We start from the raw sequence: 22,635 nt of genomic DNA on the forward strand, positions 1-22,635 counted from the left end.
TGACATTTGCTAATATTTTAGACACAAGCGGGACGCATGTAGCTTATCTTCGAGAGGAAGAGGAAGAGGAGGGAAGGAGAGGAAGAGAGAGAGAGAGAGAGAGAGAGAGAGAGAGAGAGAGAGAGAGAGAGAGAGAGAGAGATTAGAAAATTTGTTGTTTTTGTATTTGTGTGTGTGTGTGTGTGTGTGTGTGTGTGTGTGTATTTACCTAGTTGTAGTTTTACAGGGCCTGGGCTTTATGCTCGTGTGGCCCGTCTCCATATCTACACTTATCCAATCTTACTTTAAAAGTATGCACACTCGTTGCAGACACTACTTCTTCATTTAAACTGTTCCACGTCTCAATACATCTTTGCGGAAACTATATTTTTAACATCTCTCAGACATCTTCCTTTCTCAGCTTTTTACTATGCGATCTTGTGCTTCGAATGTCAAATTCTTCTCTCAGGATCAGTTTCTCATTATCCACTTGGTCCATTCCGTTGATCAATTTAAAAACTTGTATCAGGTCTCCTCTCTCCCTTCTTTGTTCCAGGGTTGGTAGATCCATAGCCTTTAGTCTCTCTTCACATGTCATCCCTTCAAATTCTGGAACCATTCTTGTAGCCATTTTTTGTAGTCCCTCCAATTTCCTTATGTGTTTCTGTTTATAAGGGGTCCACACTACTCCTGCATATTCCAATCTGGGTCTTATTAAAGTACTTATCAATTTCTTCATCATTTCTTTGTCTATGTGGTGAAATGCTACTCCAATATTCCTTAACAAATTATATGTTTCTTTAAAAATTCTATCAATATGGCTTACTGGTTGATTGTTTTCTTCCATCATCACTCCTAAGTCCTTTTCCTTTTTACTTTCTCCAGTTCTACTCCATCTCCCATCTTATAGATTCCCACGGGTCGTCTTTCACTCTTTCCCATTTCCATGACATGGCTTTTGTTCACATTGAATTCCATTTCCCACTTTTTGCTCCATTCCCATATCTTATTTAGGTCTTCTTGCAGTATTTCACAATCCTCTTTTTGCTTTATAACTCTGCACAGTTTTGTATCATCTGCAAACAGATTTATGTAGCTGTTCACTCCTTCTGGCATGTCGTTAATATAAATAAGGAAAAGTATTGGTGCCAATACTGACCCCTGTGGCACTCCGCTTTCTACTGCTCTCCACTTGGACTTCATATCTTTAACTACCGTCCTTATTTCTCTCCCCCTCAAATAATTTTCTATCCATCTCAATGTGCTTCCTTTTAAGCCACCCTTCTCCTCTAACTTCCATAGTAATCTTGCATGTGGCACTTTGTCAAACGCCTTTTTTAAATCCAAATAAATACAGTCAACCCATCCTCTCTCTCTTGTACTCTATCAACTATTCTAGAATAGAAACTCAGTAAATTAGTTACACAAGACCGTCTTTTCCTAAAACCAAATTAGCTATTTGATATTAATTTGTTGTCTTCAAGGAACTCGATCCATTGTTTCTTTATTATTCTTTCACACATCTTGCATATTACACTAGTTAGTGATACCAGTCTGTAATTTAAAGGTTCTTCCTTCCTTCCACTCTTATATATGGGAACCACCTCAGCTCTTTTCCATTCTACTGGTACTGTTCCATTTTCTATTTAGCATTTTATGATGTTGTATATAGGACTTGCTAGTTCTTCCCTACATTCTTTCAATATTCTGCCTGAGACTTCATCTGGTCCCATTGCCTTGTCTTCATCCAGTTCCTTCATTAATTCTTTTATTTCAAGCTTGGTTACTTTAATCTCTTTCATATAGACTGTCTCTCTATTACCCTGTGGCCTTTCAAATTTAGATTCCTTAGTAAAGACCTCCTGGAATTTTTATTTAATAGTTCTGCCATACTTTTTGGGTCTTCCACCATCCCGTTCTCTCCTTTTAACCTTTCTATTGTTTCTCTTTGTCTAATTTTTCCATTTATGAATCTATAGAACAATTTTGGTTGCTCCTTACATTTTTCAACAATGTCCTTTTCAAAGTTCTTTTCCTCTTCTTTCCTTACCTTAACATATTCATCTCTCGCTGCCTTGAAGTTTTCCTTATTTGTTGGATTTCTATTTCTCCTCCATCTTTTCCATGCTCCATCTCTTTTCTCCTTTGCCCTAGCACACCTTGCATTAAACCAATCTTTCTTTCCTTGTTCTTTAGGTCTATATTTTAGGACATATTCTCTGACTCCTGTTTTATATATTTCCAAAAATAAGTTATACTTCTCTTGCATCGTCTCTGAGTTTTCCATCTCCTCCCAGTTTACATTTTTAAAATAGTTCCTGAGATTCTCAATATCAGCCTTTCTGTAATTTAATCGGTCTCCTTTTTATGAATCGCCTCTATCTTCATTTCCCTCTTCTATATCTATTTCTAATATTACATGGTCACTCTTTCCCAATGGGCACTTATATCTTATATCATCATTCATTTGTATAGCCCTTGTAAAAATTAGGTCCAATCTCGCCAGCTCATCGTTTCCTCTGAATCTTGTGCATTCCTTTACTCTCTGGTCCATCATATTGTCTATCATTAGGTTTAGGAATCTTTCTCCCCAGGCTTCTTCCCCCATACCACTTTCATAATTTTCCCAGTCCACTTCTTTACAGTTGAAATCTCCTACTAATATCACTTTTTTCCTTTCTTTAACGATTCTCGTTAGACTCCTTATTGTGTCATCTATCATGTCTTTATATTCTTGATTGGTCCATGAATTTGTTTTTGGTGGCACATATGTTACAATGATTGTTAACTATTTTTTACTAATATGCATCTTAACATACAATACTTCTGCTTTTCCTTCCCCACATTCCACTTGGTTTATCACTATCTCCTTCCTTAACATAATCATGACTCCTCCTCCTTCTTTACCCACTCTGTCTCTTCTCCATATATTATACCTATTATCCAAGACTATTTTGATTTCCTCATTTAGTTTTGTTTCAGCCAGGCATACAATATCTGGATTTTCTTTCTTTATGTAATCTCTTAATTCTAGTTTACTTGATAAAACCCCGTCTATGTTCGTATACATCATTTTTAGTTTCTTGCCTTTATCATTTTTAGTTAAACTTGTTCCACTTTTTTCTCTTCCTTCTCGTTTATATACCATTTCCTTATCCTGTCTCCTAGAATTCTCCAAAAAAATGCCTTTTTTTCCTTTTCTGACCTTTCATTATTTTTTTCCCTTACTGTTGCTGCCAGTTCATTGTATCTCTTCCTTTCCTCCTCATTTCTATTTTTCTTTATATAGATATCCTTGCAGCCTTCTGTTTCTCTAAGTTTTGTTGTTCTATGTAGTATTTCTTCTATTGCTGCTTGTGATTTTAGTATTTTAATTGGTCTCGTTTTTCCTTCTTGATATGGTCCCATTCTGTTTATTTCTTCTACTTCCTGATTTAATTTCTTCTTTTTCTCTTTTTGGTCTATATTTTATATTTTTTTCTTTTATTCCAAATACGACTACACTCTTCTTTTTTTCTGTAATTTCTCTAACTAGATTTTCTTTTGTCTTGAGGACTCCTATCATTTTGTTTGTCATATTTTCTTCTTTTTCTTTAAGTTGTTCTTGAATCACTTCCTGAAAATCGGCCTTATCTTTCTTATCTTGGACTCTCCATGCTTGTACTTCTTTTTTAATCACGTTCTGTACTCTTTCCTCTTCCTTGTTTACTAGATCTTTCAGCTTCTCCTTTTCTTTCTCGGCTTTACCGAGTCTTTCTTCTATCTGCTGTTTGTAGTTAGCTACTTCCTTTTTTAGTTCTTCGTTTTCCGCTCTTAGCCTAGCTTCATTTTCTTCCACTTTTCTTATCCTTTCTCTCAGTCTTATAAACTCCTTTTCCTGTTCTTCATTCTCTTTCATTTCCATCTTCTCCTTTATCAGTTTATCTAGTTTACATTCAATATTGAACACTCTCTTAAGTAGTGAAGTAGTCCTCGTATCGAACCCTTCAAATATGCGTTCTCCCTCACCAACATAGTCATCATCTGCCCCTTCTCTATTCTCATGTCTGCATTTGGATGGAATCTCTTTTTCACTCATTATTCCTTAATAATTGATTTCATGAAGAAAAAAAAATGAGTCCACACTACCTGCCCAGGCCACTGTAAATACTATACAACAGGCATGTAGTGAAGATCAGCTGATCGTCGGAACTGCGCCAGTGCGTCCGCCCTCAACCGTGTCTCTGTGTGTGTGTGTGTGTGTGTGTGTGTGTGTGTGTGTGTGTGTTTTCACGAATGTTACAAGGCGGGACGCATGTAACTTATCCTTTGAGAGGGAGAGGGGAGGGATGGAGATGGGAGGAGGAGAGGAGATGGAGAGAGAGAGAGAGAGAGAGAGAGAGAGAGAGAGAGAGAGAGAGAGAGAGAGAGAGAGAGAGAGATATGGGAACAGTCTATGCCATTGGGGAATTTTAGACACAAGGCGGGACGCATGTAGCTTATCTTTAGTGACTGGTGGAAACAAGGATGGTGGGAGGAGCACTAGGATTTCAAGGACAGCATACAGCATGTATAGTTGGTATCCAACACACTATACGGGACAACTGAACTGAAGAAAGCTCAGAAAAGAAATATGACGCCTACGTAGGCGTCACCATATATGCTACTGGGGCTTCATGACGCCTACATAGGCGTCACCGTATTGAAGGGGTTAAACGGTTCTCCGGAAAAGCTCCTTCTTCATGCGTGGCGACTCTCCAGCGTCTCTTCCGAGCGTGAGGTTTTTCGTGCAAGGCTGCTAAGTTCATGTCTCGACCAGTCAGGCAGTCCTACGCCTCAGTTTACCAGGCGAAGTGGAGAGTCTTTTGTGGTTGGTGTAAGTTGAGGGGTTTGGATCTGTGCTCTGCCTCTGTAGTGCAGTTGGCAGACTTTTTCCTTTTTGAGTCAAAGCGCCTGTCAGTGTCAGCAATTAGGGGTTATCATTGTGTCCTAGCTCCTGTTCTCCGTCAGTCAGGCATAGACCTTTCCAATGATCCAGACCTTTCTTCTCTGTTCCGTTCCCTTGTGGTCTCTTGTCCACCTCGTTTGCCTCGGTTACCTGCCTGGGACCTTTCTCTGATCCTTCGATCCTTGTTACATCCTCCTTATGAGCCATTTCGATCAGCCTCACTGAGGGATGTCTCGTTTAAGACCGTGTTTCTTCTGGCGCTCTCATCAGCTCGTCAGGTTAGTGGGCTTCACAGCCTGTCGGCTGAGGTGCGTCACTCCAAGGGATAGACGTCCATGACCTTTTCCTTTGCCCCCGATTTCCTGGCTAAGACTCAGTGTCCGGGCCAGCATTCATTCGACAAATTCACAATTCCTGCTTTTCTTGATTTTGTTGGGGAGGATGAGATAGACCGCCTTCTTTGTCTGGTTCCGACAGTCTGTGAGTATCTTCACAGGACTAGGGATTGTCAGCCGTCCTGCTCTAGGTTGTTGGTCACAGTTTTGGATCCCAGACGAGCTGTCCACCCTCATACCTTGTCTAAGTGGATTTGTCAGGTAATTCGGAGGGTCTATGTGAGTGTCACGGAGAAAGAGTCGTGCCTTCTGAAAGTGAACGCACATAAGTCTATTGCGACCAGTGTTCTCTTTAGAAAAGTTAAGAGTCTGGACTTGGTCCTCAAGGCTGGCACGTGGAAGAGTATGACCACCTTTGCCTCCTTTTACCAAAGAGATGTTACTCATAGGTATTTAGATACTTTTTCCCATGGGCCGATAGTTTCAGCGCTGAGGGTTGTTCATTGATGCTGGTTTAGTTTCATTCTGGTTTTTCCTTGTTGTCAGCAACAAGACTTATGGATACGTAATTTTTCCGTTTTTGGGTATTTTGGAGATCGTGTCTGCTCTCTTCGGGGTTCTGTTACACCCTCCCACCTATACTTGGGAATCTGGCATATGTAATTACATATGGGTAATTAGTATACGTAACAACAAAATAGTTTTTTAAAGAAAAATTTTTTTTTGTGAATATACTTACCCATATGTAATTACATAGTAAGAGGTTCCCTTCCTCCCCCCCTCTCTGTGTTTCTGTCAATTTGGGCAGAAAGGATCTGAGGTATGGTTGGCCAGTTGGGCTGGTGGTTCCCGGTTCGCATGCACACGGGGATGACGTGTAACTTCTATAGGCACGATCTCTATATACAGAGGTGCAGATTGATTTTCTGTGCTTTGTGTGGGAATAATGGCATATAGGCATATGTAATTACATATGGGTAAGTATATTCACAAAAAAGGTTTTTACTTTAAAAAACTATTATTTATCTTTATAGGGTATCGTATTTTTCTTCTTATTTTAGTTTTAACATTTCTAAAGCTAGAGTCACGCCAGACAAATCTACCCAGCAATGTCCATTACTGGGTATGTGTCTGTTGTGGTCTGTGAAATTCAAAATCTGTTTAATTTGGGTCAATTAAATCATGGGACAAGAATATAAATTTGCAAGCCTCACATGTAAACTGATAGGGTCAACCCTCAGAGGCAATAACTGTGTACATGAAAATGTAGAGTTTATTAATTTGTAGCCAGTTACGGTTTATTTGAGGTAGATCAGCAGTGTTCCAGGTTCTAGACAAGAGGACAGAGGCCAGTGATAAAAATGAAGCTATTGATGTCTTTCGTGACTTCATGAAGGCTTAGACTGCGTTTCCATGGTAGACTACTGGTCAAGATTAAGAGCTATGGAATAGATGGGGCATTGCTAAATTGGGTAGAGAACTTTCTGATCGGTAAATGGCAATGTGTGTTAGTCAATAAGGAGGCTTCAGACTGCAGGGAGATCACCAGTGGGATACCTCAAAGATCTGTGCTGAGTCCCTTGTTATTTGTGATATTTACCAGTGATCTCCTGGATGTGGTCAAACATAGAAGTAGATTACATTTATATGCAGATGACATCAAAGTATTCTGGAGAATTAATACTGTGACAAGACTGCAAGACTTAGAAAATTACTAAAATGGTCACAGAGAGAAAAATAAACATATGAGAATAGGCAAATCAATTGCGGACAAAACAGATTATATGTGAGAAACTATTACCACCACCAGAAAAGAAAAGAATACAGGAGTAATAATTGATGATAAGTTGACATTCTCAGACCATCTAGCTGAGAAGATCAATAGGGCAAACAGTACAATGGGTATAATTAGAAGAACATTTCTTTGCCTAGACCAGTGATTCCCAAACTTTTCCTGACTGATGCCCCATTGCCTTCTTTGTGGTTTCATAGCAGCCCCCTTCTTTATACACACATGTACTTTTTGTATATTTCAAATTGGAAACAAAAAGATGTACAGTAACCCCCCGCACTTGGTGAATTAATTAGCCTGGCGAAACTACCGCCAAATGCAAATCTCGCCAAACAGGAGTTCTTTATACTATATAAATTGCACAAAAAATGCCTCATTCAGTCTTTGGTCATTGCCAAAGTCCCTCTTTTGACCCCTAAAATACCATCTTTCGAGCTGAAATAAAATCTTTTGCCTTCACATATTAGAACACATGTACAAAACAGACCAATAAACAATAAATAAGGCTAATAAGACATGATATGCCTCCTTCATCTATCATCTTGATAATTTTCCCCTTTTCACTCACACCATACGATTTGTGATGCTTTCCTCGTCTGTACTCCTGTTTTTCCACCCGTTTCCCTTCCTGCTTTCGTACTAGCTCCTACCACCATTGTCCTTATCCCCATCAATACCACCTGTTGCACTGGTAGAGGACATGTTGGCGGTAAACCGCCAGAATTCGTTCCCATGCTAGCAGAACAGAGGGTAGCACAAACAAAACAGCTGAAGGGGACTCTCACACTGCATTCTGATAGGTTTAGAGAGAGGTCTGACATCACCGGGGAGCCGTGTGGTTTGCCGTGCGGCTGCCAGGGGACTCCCAAGATTGAATTCAAATCGTCAAGCGTGCACTAGGTGGTCTGTGGCCACCCTACTGCCAAAAGTGAATTTCGCCAAGCTGAGATTCGCCAAGTGCGGGGCCTTACTATACTACTGTCATTTCACAAATAAAATACAATATAGTAAACCAATTTATTAAGCAATTCTAACTGTATTAGAAATAGAGAAGGATAAATCAACATCTAAATAGTAACTCATTATCCTCAAAGTTATTGTTTATGAGATATATATGGTTGGTGCAGGGATAGCAGCTTTTCAATATCAAGGGCTGGAGCTCATTAAGAAAAAGGTGTATATCCTCCACATTTAGTAATTTAACATCCATTTCTTTTCTTGGCCTGTTGCTCCATACCACCTTCTTTTGTCTCACTGCATCTCAGATCTTTCTGTGAAACCCACTTTGGGAACTGATGACTTAGATGCAATTATCTTCAAAGCCCTTTATATTGCTCCGATGTGGGCTCACCTGGTGTACACAAACCAGAGTTGGTGTCTTTACATTGAGGCAATAAAGAATGTTCAGCATCATGCAATTAGAATGGTGCCATAGTTGAAGGGACTAAATCAGTAGTTCTTAATCTGGGTGGTGTGGCCCCCCTAGGGGGAAAAAAAAGGAATTTCTCTAATTGTATTTTGTCATTTTCTTAATGAGAGCATGGTCATGTAATGAGATTTTATGAAAATGCAAAAGTATCGTCTTTCCTTTAAGTCTGGGAGGGAATTGTATACATAGATGCAATGGGGACACAGAGGGAAGGATAAATTCCTTGAGGGGGCGGTGTGGTAGCAAAAAGATTTAGAACCACTGTATTAGATTATGAAGAAAATTTAGGGAAGTAGGTCTGCCAGCACTATAGAAGGTCAAGAGGCGACCTGAATGAGTCATACAAGATAATTACCTATAAGTATGGCATAAAATGTATCTGATAAATTTTCAAGGTAGAGGAAACTCAATGAAGGTATTCAAGATGGGATCAAGGTTGAATACCAGAAAGTGCACATTTTCAAATTGGGTTGTCAACAACTGGAATAACTTGATGGAGTGGACAGTCAATGTGGAGTCAGTTGTAAAAACCAGTAACAGAAATTTTATTATGTTATGCATAACCACCATAGCCACCATATGTGTTCAAAGCTATAACTGTATCTGAGATACTAAGCTAGAGTCACAAGCATGAGTTCCTTACAGAACTTCTTTTTCTATTTTTTTTTTATATATACCATGTGGGCTTTTCACGGGAATTTATGGGCTAAGGGGATACTTTTTGGAGTACCTCCAATCTCAAAGCCCACCCGCTAGGAAACCGTTGCTCCGAGTAAGAAAGCCCAACCTACACTCGGACCGTGGACAGGATTCGAACCCGTGCGCTTGGAGACCCCTCAGACCCCAAAGCACGCATGGTTCCACTGTACCACGGCGGCCCCCAAAATCTGTGAGTATTTGTGAGTACATGCATTTTCTATTAACTTTTCATACAAAAAGAAAAAAAATACACATACATATAAATATATATATATATATATATATATATATATATATATATATATATATATATATATATATATATATGGAGTAGGCAGTAGTCACCTGCCGCCCGGTGGAATACTCCAGGAGATGTACTTACGGGGATGTAGGCAGTGCTGCAGACTGAGTGATTCCCGTGTCCTCTCTTCCCGGTTCCCTTTGTGGTCTCATTTATACAATTGAGCAGCTGCAGCCTGCCCTCTAAAGACAACTTCTACTACTTCCTACACTACACTACAACACCTTACACTTTTACACTCTCTTCAAATCAAAATTTAATAATGGCTTCACCACGCCTGCCTCGGAGTCCCCTCTGGGAGGGACCATAAATGTCCCCAGGTCGGACTGCCCTCTGCTGTCGACCTTGGGTGTCTTGACACTTCATCTAATACTTTCACTATCAATTTCTGCAACATTCGTGGCCTTCGTTCTAATTTTCAATCTGTGGAACACCACCTCTCCTCTACTAAACCTCATCTTCTCTTCCTAACGAAACACAGTTGTCTGTGACTACTGACAGCAGCCCTTTTCTGTTCCTCCTACTTGCTCTATCCTCATTTTCAATCCAAAGCTGGATGTTGCGCATACGTGCGTAACGACACCACTTGCTCTCGTGCCCACAATCTTGAATCTTCAGAATTTTCTACCATCTGGCTAAGACTTCAATGTCACTCTCTAACTAAATTCATCTGTGCTGTATACCTCTCACCTAATTCCTCTGACTATGTAAAATTCTTTGACTATTTGACTTCTAAGGTGGAGCACATCTTATCTCACTTTCCTTTGCTGAGATCTCCATTTTAGGGATTTCAATGTTCACCACCAGCTTTGGCTTTCATCTTCTTTCACTGACCAACCTGGTGAACAAACCTTCAACTTTGCTATCCTTCATGACCTAGAGCAGCTAGTGCAGTTCCCTACCCGTATTCCTGACCGCCTTGGAGACACGCCCAACATTCTTGATCTTTTCCTAACCTCCAACCCTTCTGCTTACTCTGTTAAACTTTCCTCTCCGTTGGGCTCCTCCGACCACAATCTAATTTCCGTTACCTGTTCTATCACTCCAGTGCAGACTCAGGACCCGCCTAAGCGGAGGTGCTTCTGGCATTTTAACTCTGCTAAGTGGGAGGAACTAAGGCAGTACTATTCTGATTTCCTTGGGATGATTATTGTTTTCATGTCAGAGATCCTTCTCTTTGTGCCGAGCGCATAACAGAGGTGATTATCTCTGGCATGGAGCTATACATTCCTCATACTTTCTCTAACCCTAAAGCTAAAAAGCCTTGGTTTAACTCTGCTTGTTCTCGTGCTGTCAATGATAGAGAGGCGGCTCACAAACGGTTCCGTAGCCATCCAACTGCTGAAACTCATGCCCTATATATTTCTGCCCGTAATCATGCCAAATCTATTCTCCAACTTACTAAAAACTCTTTCATCAATAGAAAATGTCAAAGTCTTTCCAATTCTAACTCCTCTCGAGATTTCTGGCATCTAGCCAATAATATCTCTAACAACTTTACTTCTTCGTCTTTCCCTCCTTTACTTCATCCAGATGGCTCTACAGCTGTCTCTTCTTTTCTAAAGCTGAACTCTTCGCTCAAACCTTTGCTACCAACTCAACTTTGGATGATTCTGGGCATATTCCTCCTACTCCCCCACCCTCTGACTACTTCATCCCTAAAATTAAAATTCTTTATAAAGACGTTTTCCTGGCCCTCTCTGGCCTTGATTCTCGGAAGGCTTACGGTCCGGATGGAGTCCCTCCTGTTGTTCTCAAAAACTGTGCTTCCGAACTCGCTCACTGCCTGGTCAAACTCTTTCATCTGTGTCTCTCTACTTCTATTTATCCTTCTTGCTGGAAGTTTGCTCACATCCAACCTGTCCCTAAAAAGGTGACCACTCCAATCCTTCTAACTACCGCCCTATAGCTTTGATTTCCTGCCTTTCTAAAGCCTTTGAGTCTATCCTTAATAGGAAGATAATGAGGCATCTATCAGCTCACAACCTTCTCTCTGATTGCCAGTATGGTTTCCGTAAAGGCAGATCTACTGGTGATCTTCTTACTTTCCTAACTGAATCTTGGTCATCCTCTTTTAGGGACTTCGGTGAAACCTTTGCTGTCGGCCTTGACATATCGAAAGCCTTCGATAGAGTCTGGCACAAATCTTTAATTTCTAAACTACCCTCCTACGGATTCTATCCTTCTCTCTGTACCTTCATCTCCAGTTTCCTTTCCGATCGTTCTATTGCTGCTGTAGTAGACGGTCACTGTTCTTCCCTAAAACTATCAACAGTGGTGTTCCACAGGGTTCTGTCCTATCACCCACTCTCTTTCTATTATTCATCAATGATCTCCTAAATCTGACTCAATGCCCTATCCACTCCTATGCTGATGATACCACCTTGCATTATTCAACAGCGTTCAACAGACGCCCAACCCAACAACAATTAAATGACTCAAGGCGAGATGCTATAGGACGCCTAACTTCTGATCTTTCACTTGTTTCTGATTGGGGCAGAGAAAACCTGGTTTTGTTCAATGCCTCAAAACTCAATTTCTACAACTATCTACTCGACATAACCTTCCAGACAACTATCCTCTCTTCTTCAATAACACTCAACTTCCCTCTCCTCTACATTAAACACACTCGGTCTATCCTTCACTAAAAATCTAAACTGGAAATTTCACATCTCTACTCTTGCTAAATCAGCTTCCAAGAAGTTAGGTGTCCTGTGGCGTCTTCGTCCATTTTCTCTCCCTCCCAGCTGCTTGCTCTGTACAGGGCCTTATCCGCCCGTGTATGGAGTATGGCTCTCATGTCTGGGGGATCCACACACAGCTTTACTAAACAAGGTGGAATCTAAAGCTTTTCGTCTTATCAACTCTTCTCCTCTAACTGACTGTCTTGATTCTTTAAGTCACCGCCGCAATGTTGCATCTTTATCTGTCTTCTACCGCTGTTTTCATGCTGTCTGCTCTTCTGAACTTGCTAACTGCTTGCCTTCCCCTCCTGCGGCCTCGCTGCACAAGACTCTCTACTTCTTCTCATCCCTATTCTGTCCATCTTCCTAATGCAAGAGTTAACCAGTATCTTCACTCCTTCATTCCCTACACTGGTAAACTCTGGAACTCTCTACCTGTGTCTGTATTTCCACCTGCCTATGACTTAAACTCTTTCAAAAGAGGAGTGTCAAGACACCTCTTACGTTAACTGGACCCTCCTTTTAGATTTTTTGTTTTCTCTTTCTCCTACTTTCCTCTTCACAGGGCCTGGCAACCAGCGGGATTTTTTTTTCTCCAACACTTTGTTTTCCTTGGCCAGTGCCCTTGTAATGTAAAAAAAAAAAAAAAAAAAAATATATATATATATATATATATATATATATATATATATATATATATATATATATATATATATATATATATATATATATATATATATATATATATATATATATATATATATATATATATATATATATATATATATATATATATATATAGTTTTCCTTATTACCAGCAGGAGTGAAAAGTGAATTACTGAGAGCTGTAGGGAAAGAGGGAAAAGAGAACTAACAAGAACCTTCAATGAGATACTTGAAAATGGAGAGGTACCTGAAGATTGGAAAGAGGGTTGTACTGTGCTTATCTATAAAGAAAAGGTGATGCACTACAGGGTGGAAAATACAGAGGAATGGGGCAGTTAGAACATGAAAGTACAGTAAACTCAGCGTGATTCGGATCTGAATAAGCCAAATGTTGGATAAGATGGATACTTTAATTTTTTTTTTTTCCTTACATACTATCCTAAGTTAGCCATATTTTGCTTTTTGATTAATTTTAACCAACTTGCCTTATGTGCTAGCTACAGTATCCCTGATAGCTCTTATATCATCCAAGTCATTTGGGGAGTTATCCAAGCCATTCAAGATGTGAAATGGGTGTGTATATTGTGACTCTACTGGTGTTAAGATCAGTGATTACAAATATAATTTGGCATACACATAGCAGTCTGCCCATGTAGCCATTATTATATTCTTTGTAATTTTACCATGACTTTTAAATTCAAGGCTGTGTGTGTGTATCTACCTAGTTGTATTTATTTAATTGTATATTACAAGGTTTGAGCAGGACTCATACCTTGTCTCCATACCTATGTTTATCCAACTTTTCTTTAAATTTGTGCACACTCTGCTGCTACAATCTCTTCACTCAAACCATTCCAGATATCCACCAACCTCTTTGGAAAACTAAACTTTTTAATGTTTCTTGAACACTGACTTTTCTTGATCTTCTTGGAGTGTCCTCATGTTTGCCTACCTCCATCCTCCATCAGTAATACCAGGTCTTATCTATCTATCTTTTCCATATGGTTTACTAACTTGTTCATCATTATTAGATCTTCTCTTTCCCATCTGTCCTTTAAAGATGGTAGTTCCATTTTTTTCAGTCTTTCTTCAAAGAGAAGATCCTTTATTCCTGGTACCATCTTTGTAGTGGTCCTTTGGATTCTATCTATTCTCTTGATGTCTTTCTGCTTGATATGGTGACTACACAACTGCTGCATATTCTAGTCTAGGTCTTATAATTGTGCCTCCCCCCCGCTCGCCCAGGAGTTTTTGGTACCTATTAACCACACTATGTACTGCACCTGTGTAAATAGATCCTCCGCCAGAAAGGGTTAAGTTCTGCGCACATCTCACTGAGCAGAAATACACACTCAAGCCTGCTACATCCTCTGCACCCTTTTAACTGGCCACAGTGCAGATAAGCAACCCCAGAAAGCCACTAAGTAGAAACGTGCCACAACAAACACCAATTCCATCAAATAGCCACTGACAAGCGGCCACATGTCTAAGCTCTGGAAGTGTCTACCAAGTTCTGGCTTTGGTATCAGAACTCTGTAAGTCATGCATGATGTCATGCTGTTGGACCACACAGCCGATGAGGAACCTTACATGTACTTATAATATCATTTCAAATATGATGACCAATTCATGACATAAAATAGTTGGTGTTACATTGTGGATGTAGACATAAAAGAAAACAAACACTGAAGTAAGAAACAGAGGAAAAAAATTATCCTATGATGAAGCAATAATGTGATACTTTGCTAAAATTCATTGATGATAACCAAATGGGCTTCTTATCTATAGTTGAAGAAAAGTATGTAATTTATCCTTGAATAATATCAATACCATAACATAAAAACATCTTACCTTATCAATAAAGCTAACAGTCTGCTTATTCTGCAATGATTCCACAGTCATCAGAGCATGAAGTTCAGTTATAATTTGGTTTAGTACAACACATCCCTTGCTGAAACCTATGAGAATGACTTCATCAAAGTCTATCTCTTCAAAGTCATTTTTGAACCAATGAGGAATATCTACACCACAGCCATGAGCATCTGAAGTGTCCCATTCATGAGGGTCAATACAAGATGACTGTGATGAGTCACTAGATTGATGAACTGTAAATATTTCTTCTCTTGTACTTGTCTGCAGACCATGAGCTTTCCTAAGTGCCTCTGGTATTAGTGTGGCAAGATGACTCAAAGCTTTTACTCTGGGTTCATGTGTAGGTGCACCAACATTGTTGCTGGAGACAAAGTTGTCATAGCAGCTGAATGTTTTTCTTTCCATTCTGAAAGTAAGACAACTAATGTAGAAAACTTCTATTAATATATTGAAAATCACAACAAAATGTACATAATTTACAATATAATACATCAACTTCCTTAATTCTAATCTTGCTCCCATATTAGTAATTTTTAAGTTCTACCTACAAAGTTTCTTCATTATAAATACATTTTAGAGGCCACATTGTCCACTAAATATTTCTTTCATAACACAGAGTAAGCAGAGACTACTTGTAGGTACAAGGTAAAAGCTTGACCAAATCTAAGATTCTAATATAAAAACCATTCTTAACCCTTTCAGGGCGCATATAGGTTTTTGGGTCATGTCTGTGAGACGCAAATTCGGCCAAAAAATCGAGGTTTGCAAAATTGAAAAGAATCAATATTCTCATGCATAATAGAGTGTTATGTACCTACTGTAAAAAATTTAGGTCTTTACTCACCCTGGAAAGTAGTGCAATAATGATAGGAAGTTGGCTTTCTGGTGGTACATTGTGCGCTGTTGAGTATTGCCATCATAGTGAGTGGTTATTTTCTGCTGCAACTTGTGCAGGTGTTTTCACAAAATTACACAGAATTTTCCGCCTGATTTGAACTGCAGTTGCTCTGAACTGCTCCAGAACGTGCTAGGGTAATTATTTTTCACACCTGTGCATACATTATGCCCATACAAATAATATAAAAAACGTTTTCAGAGTGTTTTCTTGATGTACATACTATCATGAGTGAGGATGCGCATGCCCATACATGGTAATATACGAAATACGCAATATACTACCAATAAACAAAAAATATCTGGCCTATCTGCTCTCTAACAACAAGATTTGATCATTACTCTTGTTATTTCTGTAAATAAATGCACAAATAGCCACTAGCGACGTCATAAAATAATAATAATTGTGAAAAAGGGGCATTTGACACTCTAATGCCATTGTGACTATATTTTCTTACCACACAACTGATGGCGCATCCCATAAGTCGAGGGAGGATGGGAGAATGTCATCTGGCAACTAGCAACAGCCAGGAGGCGCGCAGTTTAATTCTGTGACTCGTCAAATATGGGGCCACGATCATGGACAGGAGGTATTTCCCTCAAAGCCACGATCGTGGTCCGGAGCACTGAAAGGGTTAACCCCTTTCTAGCAGTACAACTAATGTGCGTCCATACTTTTTTCATATATATATGTATATATATATATATATATATATATATATATATATATATATATATATATATATATATATATATATATATGTATATATATATATACAGTAATACCTTGAGATATGATCGCCCCAACATACTATTTTTTTTATATACGACGAAAAATACTAAGAAATACAAAGATATTTTTAAGATACGAATAGCCATCGGTAGGTGGCGCAGTGATTGCTGGGCTACCCACGTCCACCCGAACATTCAGCCCGCGTTGTGTATCATTGTTCATCCTTTGTGCATGTATGTGTCTATGCTCCTCAGTAGTGTGTATTTTTTCTTAAGTTTTGTGAACCCATAGGTCCCAAAAGTAAAAGTTTGGTGAGAAACGCACAAAATAGCCTGTATTCACATACTGATTACAGTTCGAAATTCAATAAACAAGTGAGTACAAATGGTGTTCTGCTCACAAGCAACTCTTCCTCTTTGCAATGCAAAAAAAAAAACAGAAGTCTTTGATGTCATGGTTACCAAAGTATCATAGGTTGAATGAGGTAGTATCATCGGTTTACATGGTCTTGCATCTGATCGGGTTCAGCGGCCTTGGCTAGAGCGAGAGAAAATGGGCCCCTTGTATCCTCTCTCTCTCTCTCTCTCTCTCTCTCTCTCTCTCTCTCTCTCTCTCTCTCTCTCTCTCTCTCTCTCTCTCTCTCTCTCTCTCTCCTGTTGCCTGTTCTGATCCCACTCTCATTGAAAAGTTGTCTGCCCGTAACATGGCGAAAGACCCGAGGTATAGAAGTAAGGCTTGTGGGAGAGGCGGTAAATTCATATCACAAGAACGAATTAATTTTATTTCCATTAATTTATATGGGAAAAATTTATTTAAAATACAATTTTTTTTTATATACAACAATCACAATCATCAATGAATGAATTAAAATTGCATGTCAAGGTACCACTGTGTGTGTGTGTGTGTGTGTGTATATATATATATATATATATATATATATATATATATATATATATATATATATATATATATATATATATATATATATACACACACACACACACACACAGTGGTACCTTGACATGCAATTTTAATTCATTCTGTGATGATTGTTGTATATCCAAAAATCGTATATCAAATAAATTTATATATATATATATATATATATATATATATATATATATATATATATATATATATATATATATATATATATATATATATATATATATATATATATATATATATATATATATATATATATATATATATATATATATATTCACATATATATGAAAAAGTATGTATGCACATTTGTTGTATTGCTAGAAAGGGGTTAAGAATGGTTTTTATATTAGAATTTTAGATTTGGTCAAGCTTGTACCTTGTAACTACAAGTAGTCTCTGCTTACTCTGTATTATGAAAGAAATATTTAGTGGACAATGTATATATATATATATATATATATATATATATATATATATATATATATATATATATATATATATATATATATATATATACAGGTAACCCCCGCTTAACAAAAGGGTTGCGTTCCTAAAAAACCCTTAGTTAAGCGAAACTTCGTTAAACGAACCAATTATAATAAGTTTAACTTTGACTTGAACTTCCATTGAGAGTAAACAAAGCTAGAGTGCATCATAGTACACTGAAAGGTTTAATGAAAGTAAAAATTATGAAGTTAAACATTTAGGCAGTTTAATTGAAGTCATTATAATGTACACTAATGTATGTATGTACATAACTTTATAATGTTGATGATCTTAAATTTATGAAGGGCGGGAGAGTGAAACGGGAAAGACACTAACTGGCAACCTGTGGAATGTAAACAAAGGGCGCATCATTGTATCACATACAAAACTTATGTACCACACTTCCACAAGGCATTCCATTTCATCCATTGTAGTCACGAGTTCAAGTGGTTCTTTTAGCTTGCAACAGAGTCTGCTGACTTGAAAATAGTAGAGACAGTAGATGGAGTCAAGATGGTGGCGAGCAATGCTATTAGTTTTCTCGCCTCTCGTGTTTATGAATAATATCCAGCTTCACTTCGAGAGTAAGAGACTTCGTGGTCTTCTTTGCAACGCTAGGCGACATTGCAGGGCGTTTTGGTGGTAAGTTGAGCGAGGGAAGACGAGCTGCTGCTGACTGCTGTTAATATTTTGAACAGGGGGAGTGAGTGGTGCGCGTGTATTCAAAAGCTTGTCGGCTTGCATGATACGGCAGTGCTTTCAAACTTGGAAAAAATTACCTGGATAAATCTTCATTAAAGCGAGTTTGGTGTTTGTTAAACAAGCAGATGGTAGTAAAATAAAACCTTCGTTGTAGTGAAATTTCATTGTGTGAACCTTCGTTAAACAGGAGTTGCCTGTGTGTATATATATATATATATATATATATATATATATATATATATATATATATATATATATATATATATATATATATATACACAGTAAAGTCCCGGGTTACGTCGGTCTCGAGTTACGCCAAACTCGCAGTTACGTCAGTCCATTATAAGGCAATTTAAGATTAAAAAAATAAAAAATTTATAAATCGTAAAGTGCGGGATTTATTGTTATTGTTGGTGGTTGCCCGCCACACCGCCCGCCTCACGCTTGAATACAATAACACCCTGCCTCAGTTCCACCATACCATCACCCCTGGCAAGAGTGTTATCCTACTTCTGCGTTTACTGACTCAAGTTCTTAGTATCTTGCTCAATGGCACCAAAGAGAAAACTTCTTAGTGACAGCAGTGATGCTAAGAAAAGGAAAACCATGACGCTATAAGAAAAAGAGGACATAATTAAAAGACATGAGAAGGGAGGCAGCAGCTGTGTGTGAGGGAGGGAAGAAGAAAATGGGAAGCCCGTTACCATGACAACGGGGAGGTTGACGACCTTGAGGGCTCGCACACCCATCACAACAATAACAACTCCGGAGCCTTCGCCTGGGCCACACGACACTTGCAGCTGACTTGCACCGTCTGCGCCTGTCTGCTGATCCCTATTGCCCTTTTCTATTGCATTTTCTGCCCCGCTGCCCACGCTTCTACTCCCACCGCACTGCACTACGCTCCCAGCTGTCCGCCCTGTGGGCGTCACAACATTCCACCTGCCCACCCTCTTGGTGGCCTCAGGCGTCCACCCCTCTCGGCAACCTGCAGTCCTTCGCGTTCGTGGCCCTAATCAACAACAAAAACAAGCTTGTGTTCCATATTCCTACATAGTTGTAAATAATATAACAATATAACCTTTAACTTACCTGAATGATCATAAACAATGATTGGTTGAAAACTCGATAATATGCTTTGAAATGTACGGAAACTCGAGTTACATACAAAATCGACTTACATCATGTTTCAGGAACGTAACTCTGACATAAACCGAGACCTTACTGTGTGTATATACAGTGTATATATATATATATATATATATATATATATATATATATATATATATATATATATATATATATATATATATATATATATATATATATATATATATATATATATATATATATATATATATATATATATATATATATATATATATATATATATATATATATATATATATATATATATATATATATATATATATATATATATATATATATATATATATATATATATATATATATATATATATATATATATATATATATATATATATATATATATATATATATATATATATACACAGTAAGGTCCCGGGTTATGTCGGTCTCGAGTTACATCAAACTCGTAGTTACGTCAGTCCACTATAAGGCAATTTAAGATTAAAAAAAATTGAAAATTTATAAATAGTAAAGCGCGGAATTTATTGTTATTGTTGGCTGCCAGGCGTCACTAGTGGTTACCCGCCACACCGCCCACCTCACACTTGAATACAATAACACCCTGCCTCAGTTCCACCACACCGCCGCCCCTGGCAAGAGTGTTATCCTACTTCTGCGTTTACTGACTCAAGTTCTTAGTATCTTGCTCAATGGCACCAAAGAGAAAACTCCTTAGTGACAGCAGTGATGCTAAGAAAAGGAAAACCATGACGCTACAAGAAAAAGAGGACATAATTAAAAGACATGAGAATGGAGGCAGCAGCTGTGTGTGAGGGAGGGAAGAAGAAAACGGGAAGCCCGTTACCATGACAACGGGGAGGTTGACGACCTTGAGGGCTCGCGCACCCACCATCACAACAATAACAACTCCGGAGCCTTCGCCTGGGCCACACGACACTCGCAGCTGACTTGCACCGTCTGCACCTGTCTGCTGATCCCTATTGCCCTTTCCTATTGCATTTCCTGCTCCGCTGCCCACGCTTCTACTCCCACCGCACTGGACTACGCTCCCAGCTGTCTGCCCTGGGTGTCACAACATTCCACCTGCCCACCCTCCTGGCGGCCTCAGGCGTCCACCCCTTTCGGCAACCTGTAGTCCTTCGCGTTCGCAGCCCTAATCAACAACAAAAACAAGCTTGTGTTTCATATTCCTACATAGTTGTAAATAATATAACAATATAACAATATAACCTTTCACTTACCTGAATGACCATAAACAATGATTGGTTGAAAACTCGATAATATGCTTTGAAATGTACGGAAACTCGAGTTACGTACAAAATCAACTTACGTCATGTTTCAGGAACGTAACTCTAACGTAAACTGAGACCTTACTGTATATATATATATATATTGCTTATACGCAACTTGGCCCAACCGCATTTTGAAACTGAGCGCCAGACACAATTTCAAACTGCGCGCCAGAGAGTTCTGCAGCTGGCCGATAGGTGGAAGCTCTGGGGCCGGATCCAAGAAGCAGGTTTTTGTCTATGTTGGTACAGCCAACCTTCATAGCAACCTCCTGGTCACATACCAACCTTCGTAAAATAGCATCCACAAAGATTCGTTGCTGTTGGCGGGTGGAGGCTGGCAGCCCGCCTAAAAGTGCTCATTGGCTGCCAGGAGCTGGATCCAAGAAACTTTAATAACATCAGAGCAACCTCCTGCCGCGAAATGGCATCCATGAACGCTTGGAGGGACGGTAACGAGAACGAGGTTGCTATGAGGTTGTTCTCAGGTTGCTGGTAACACCACTTGTTTTATTTTTTTGGTATTCCATGTAAGATTTCACTTTATGTATTACGAAACAATCCTTTCTTGGGGGCAAGATTTGTGAAAAGTTAAAAGAAATGTTGTTTTGTTAACATCAATGTATATATAAGACTGTAACACCACCTCCAGAGGTGGTGTTCCCAGCAACCTGAGAGCAACCTCATAGCAACCTCGTTAACGTCCCTTCAAGCGTTCACGGATGCCATTTCGCGACGTTTGGTTGCTCTGACATTGTTAAAGAATCTTAGATCCAGCTCCCGCTCTTCTCGTGTCTCATGTGCAGTCTGCCTATAATTCACTAAGATGGCCCCAAAACGTCCTTCATCTTCTTCTGCATGTTGGGTTATTTTTGATAAGTGGATTTTTTATAAAGTGGTAAAGCTCAGAGGAAGATGGTGATTGATTGTGGTGTGAGTGGTGAAGGCAGTGACGCAGTGAGTGTTTTATTTATGTATTCTTTGTTTTGTTGTTTTCTCTTATTATTTTTTGCTTTCTCTTATTATTTCTTGCTTTTTCCTTTACTTTAAATACACTTCTATTATTTAGAATGGTAAATAATAAAAACATGTTAATTTAGCCAAATAAATAAGAGTATTTTGTACAAATTTTTTTGGACCACATCCCGCATCCCCCCTATTATCTATTGTTTCTTATGAGAATTACATGTTTGTTTTACGCGAATTTTGATATACGTGATGCCTCTTGGAACGCATCTATCGCGTAAATCAAGTTACCTGTATATACAGTGGAGACTCATTACTCGAACTTCTAAATACTTGAACTTTTCAATACTCAAACACAAAAAAATACCTGATAGTCAAATGTCCACACACGTGGTTGTATATAAAGGCTCCCTGGTGTCCCCCCCTTCCCCCTCTGCCAGTTGTAACTTGTGCTGCTGCAGTCATAAGAATAACATTCTCCTGCATTCTATCTGTAGTTTTTAATTTATAAACTTACATTTACACCAAAATCTTATTAGTGGTGAAAATATCTTGTAATCAAACAGCCACACATTTGGTCGTATACAAAGATCTGTCATCTCCCTTCTCACAGCTGTCACTGTACCGTTCTGATACCATATGTAGTATACTGGTACTACCGGTAATATCGTAATACCAGTATACCTGATGCCGGTGCGCATCACTAATCCTGCCGCAGTGTTAAGAAAACAACATTCTTCTGCGTTCTGTCCCCAGGTCAGACTTCTCTCTTGATGACAACCCCAAATGTCTTGACACCTCC

General features: G+C 38.8%; 1 protein-coding gene across 11 annotated transcripts in view; it reads right to left on the reverse strand.

The window, feature by feature from the left end:
• The window catches only part of LOC123516406 (UPF0565 protein C2orf69 homolog), a 268,076-nt gene that overhangs the window by 57,489 nt on the left and 187,952 nt on the right, over positions 1-22,635 (reverse strand). For 10 of the 11 annotated variants that reach the window (XM_045275670.1, XM_045275666.1, XM_045275663.1 and 7 more), the window contains one exon: positions 14,664-15,090. The exons of the other annotated variant lie outside the window; for it this stretch is intronic. In XM_045275670.1, the coding sequence (XP_045131605.1) occupies positions 14,664-15,090 (427 nt within the window). The remainder of the gene's footprint in view (positions 1-14,663; positions 15,091-22,635) is intronic. 11 annotated transcript variants of the gene reach the window in all.

This window comes from Portunus trituberculatus, chromosome 41 (genome assembly GCF_017591435.1).
Source record: "Portunus trituberculatus isolate SZX2019 chromosome 41, ASM1759143v1, whole genome shotgun sequence".
In the NCBI taxonomy this organism is placed as follows: domain Eukaryota; kingdom Metazoa; phylum Arthropoda; class Malacostraca; order Decapoda; family Portunidae; genus Portunus; species Portunus trituberculatus.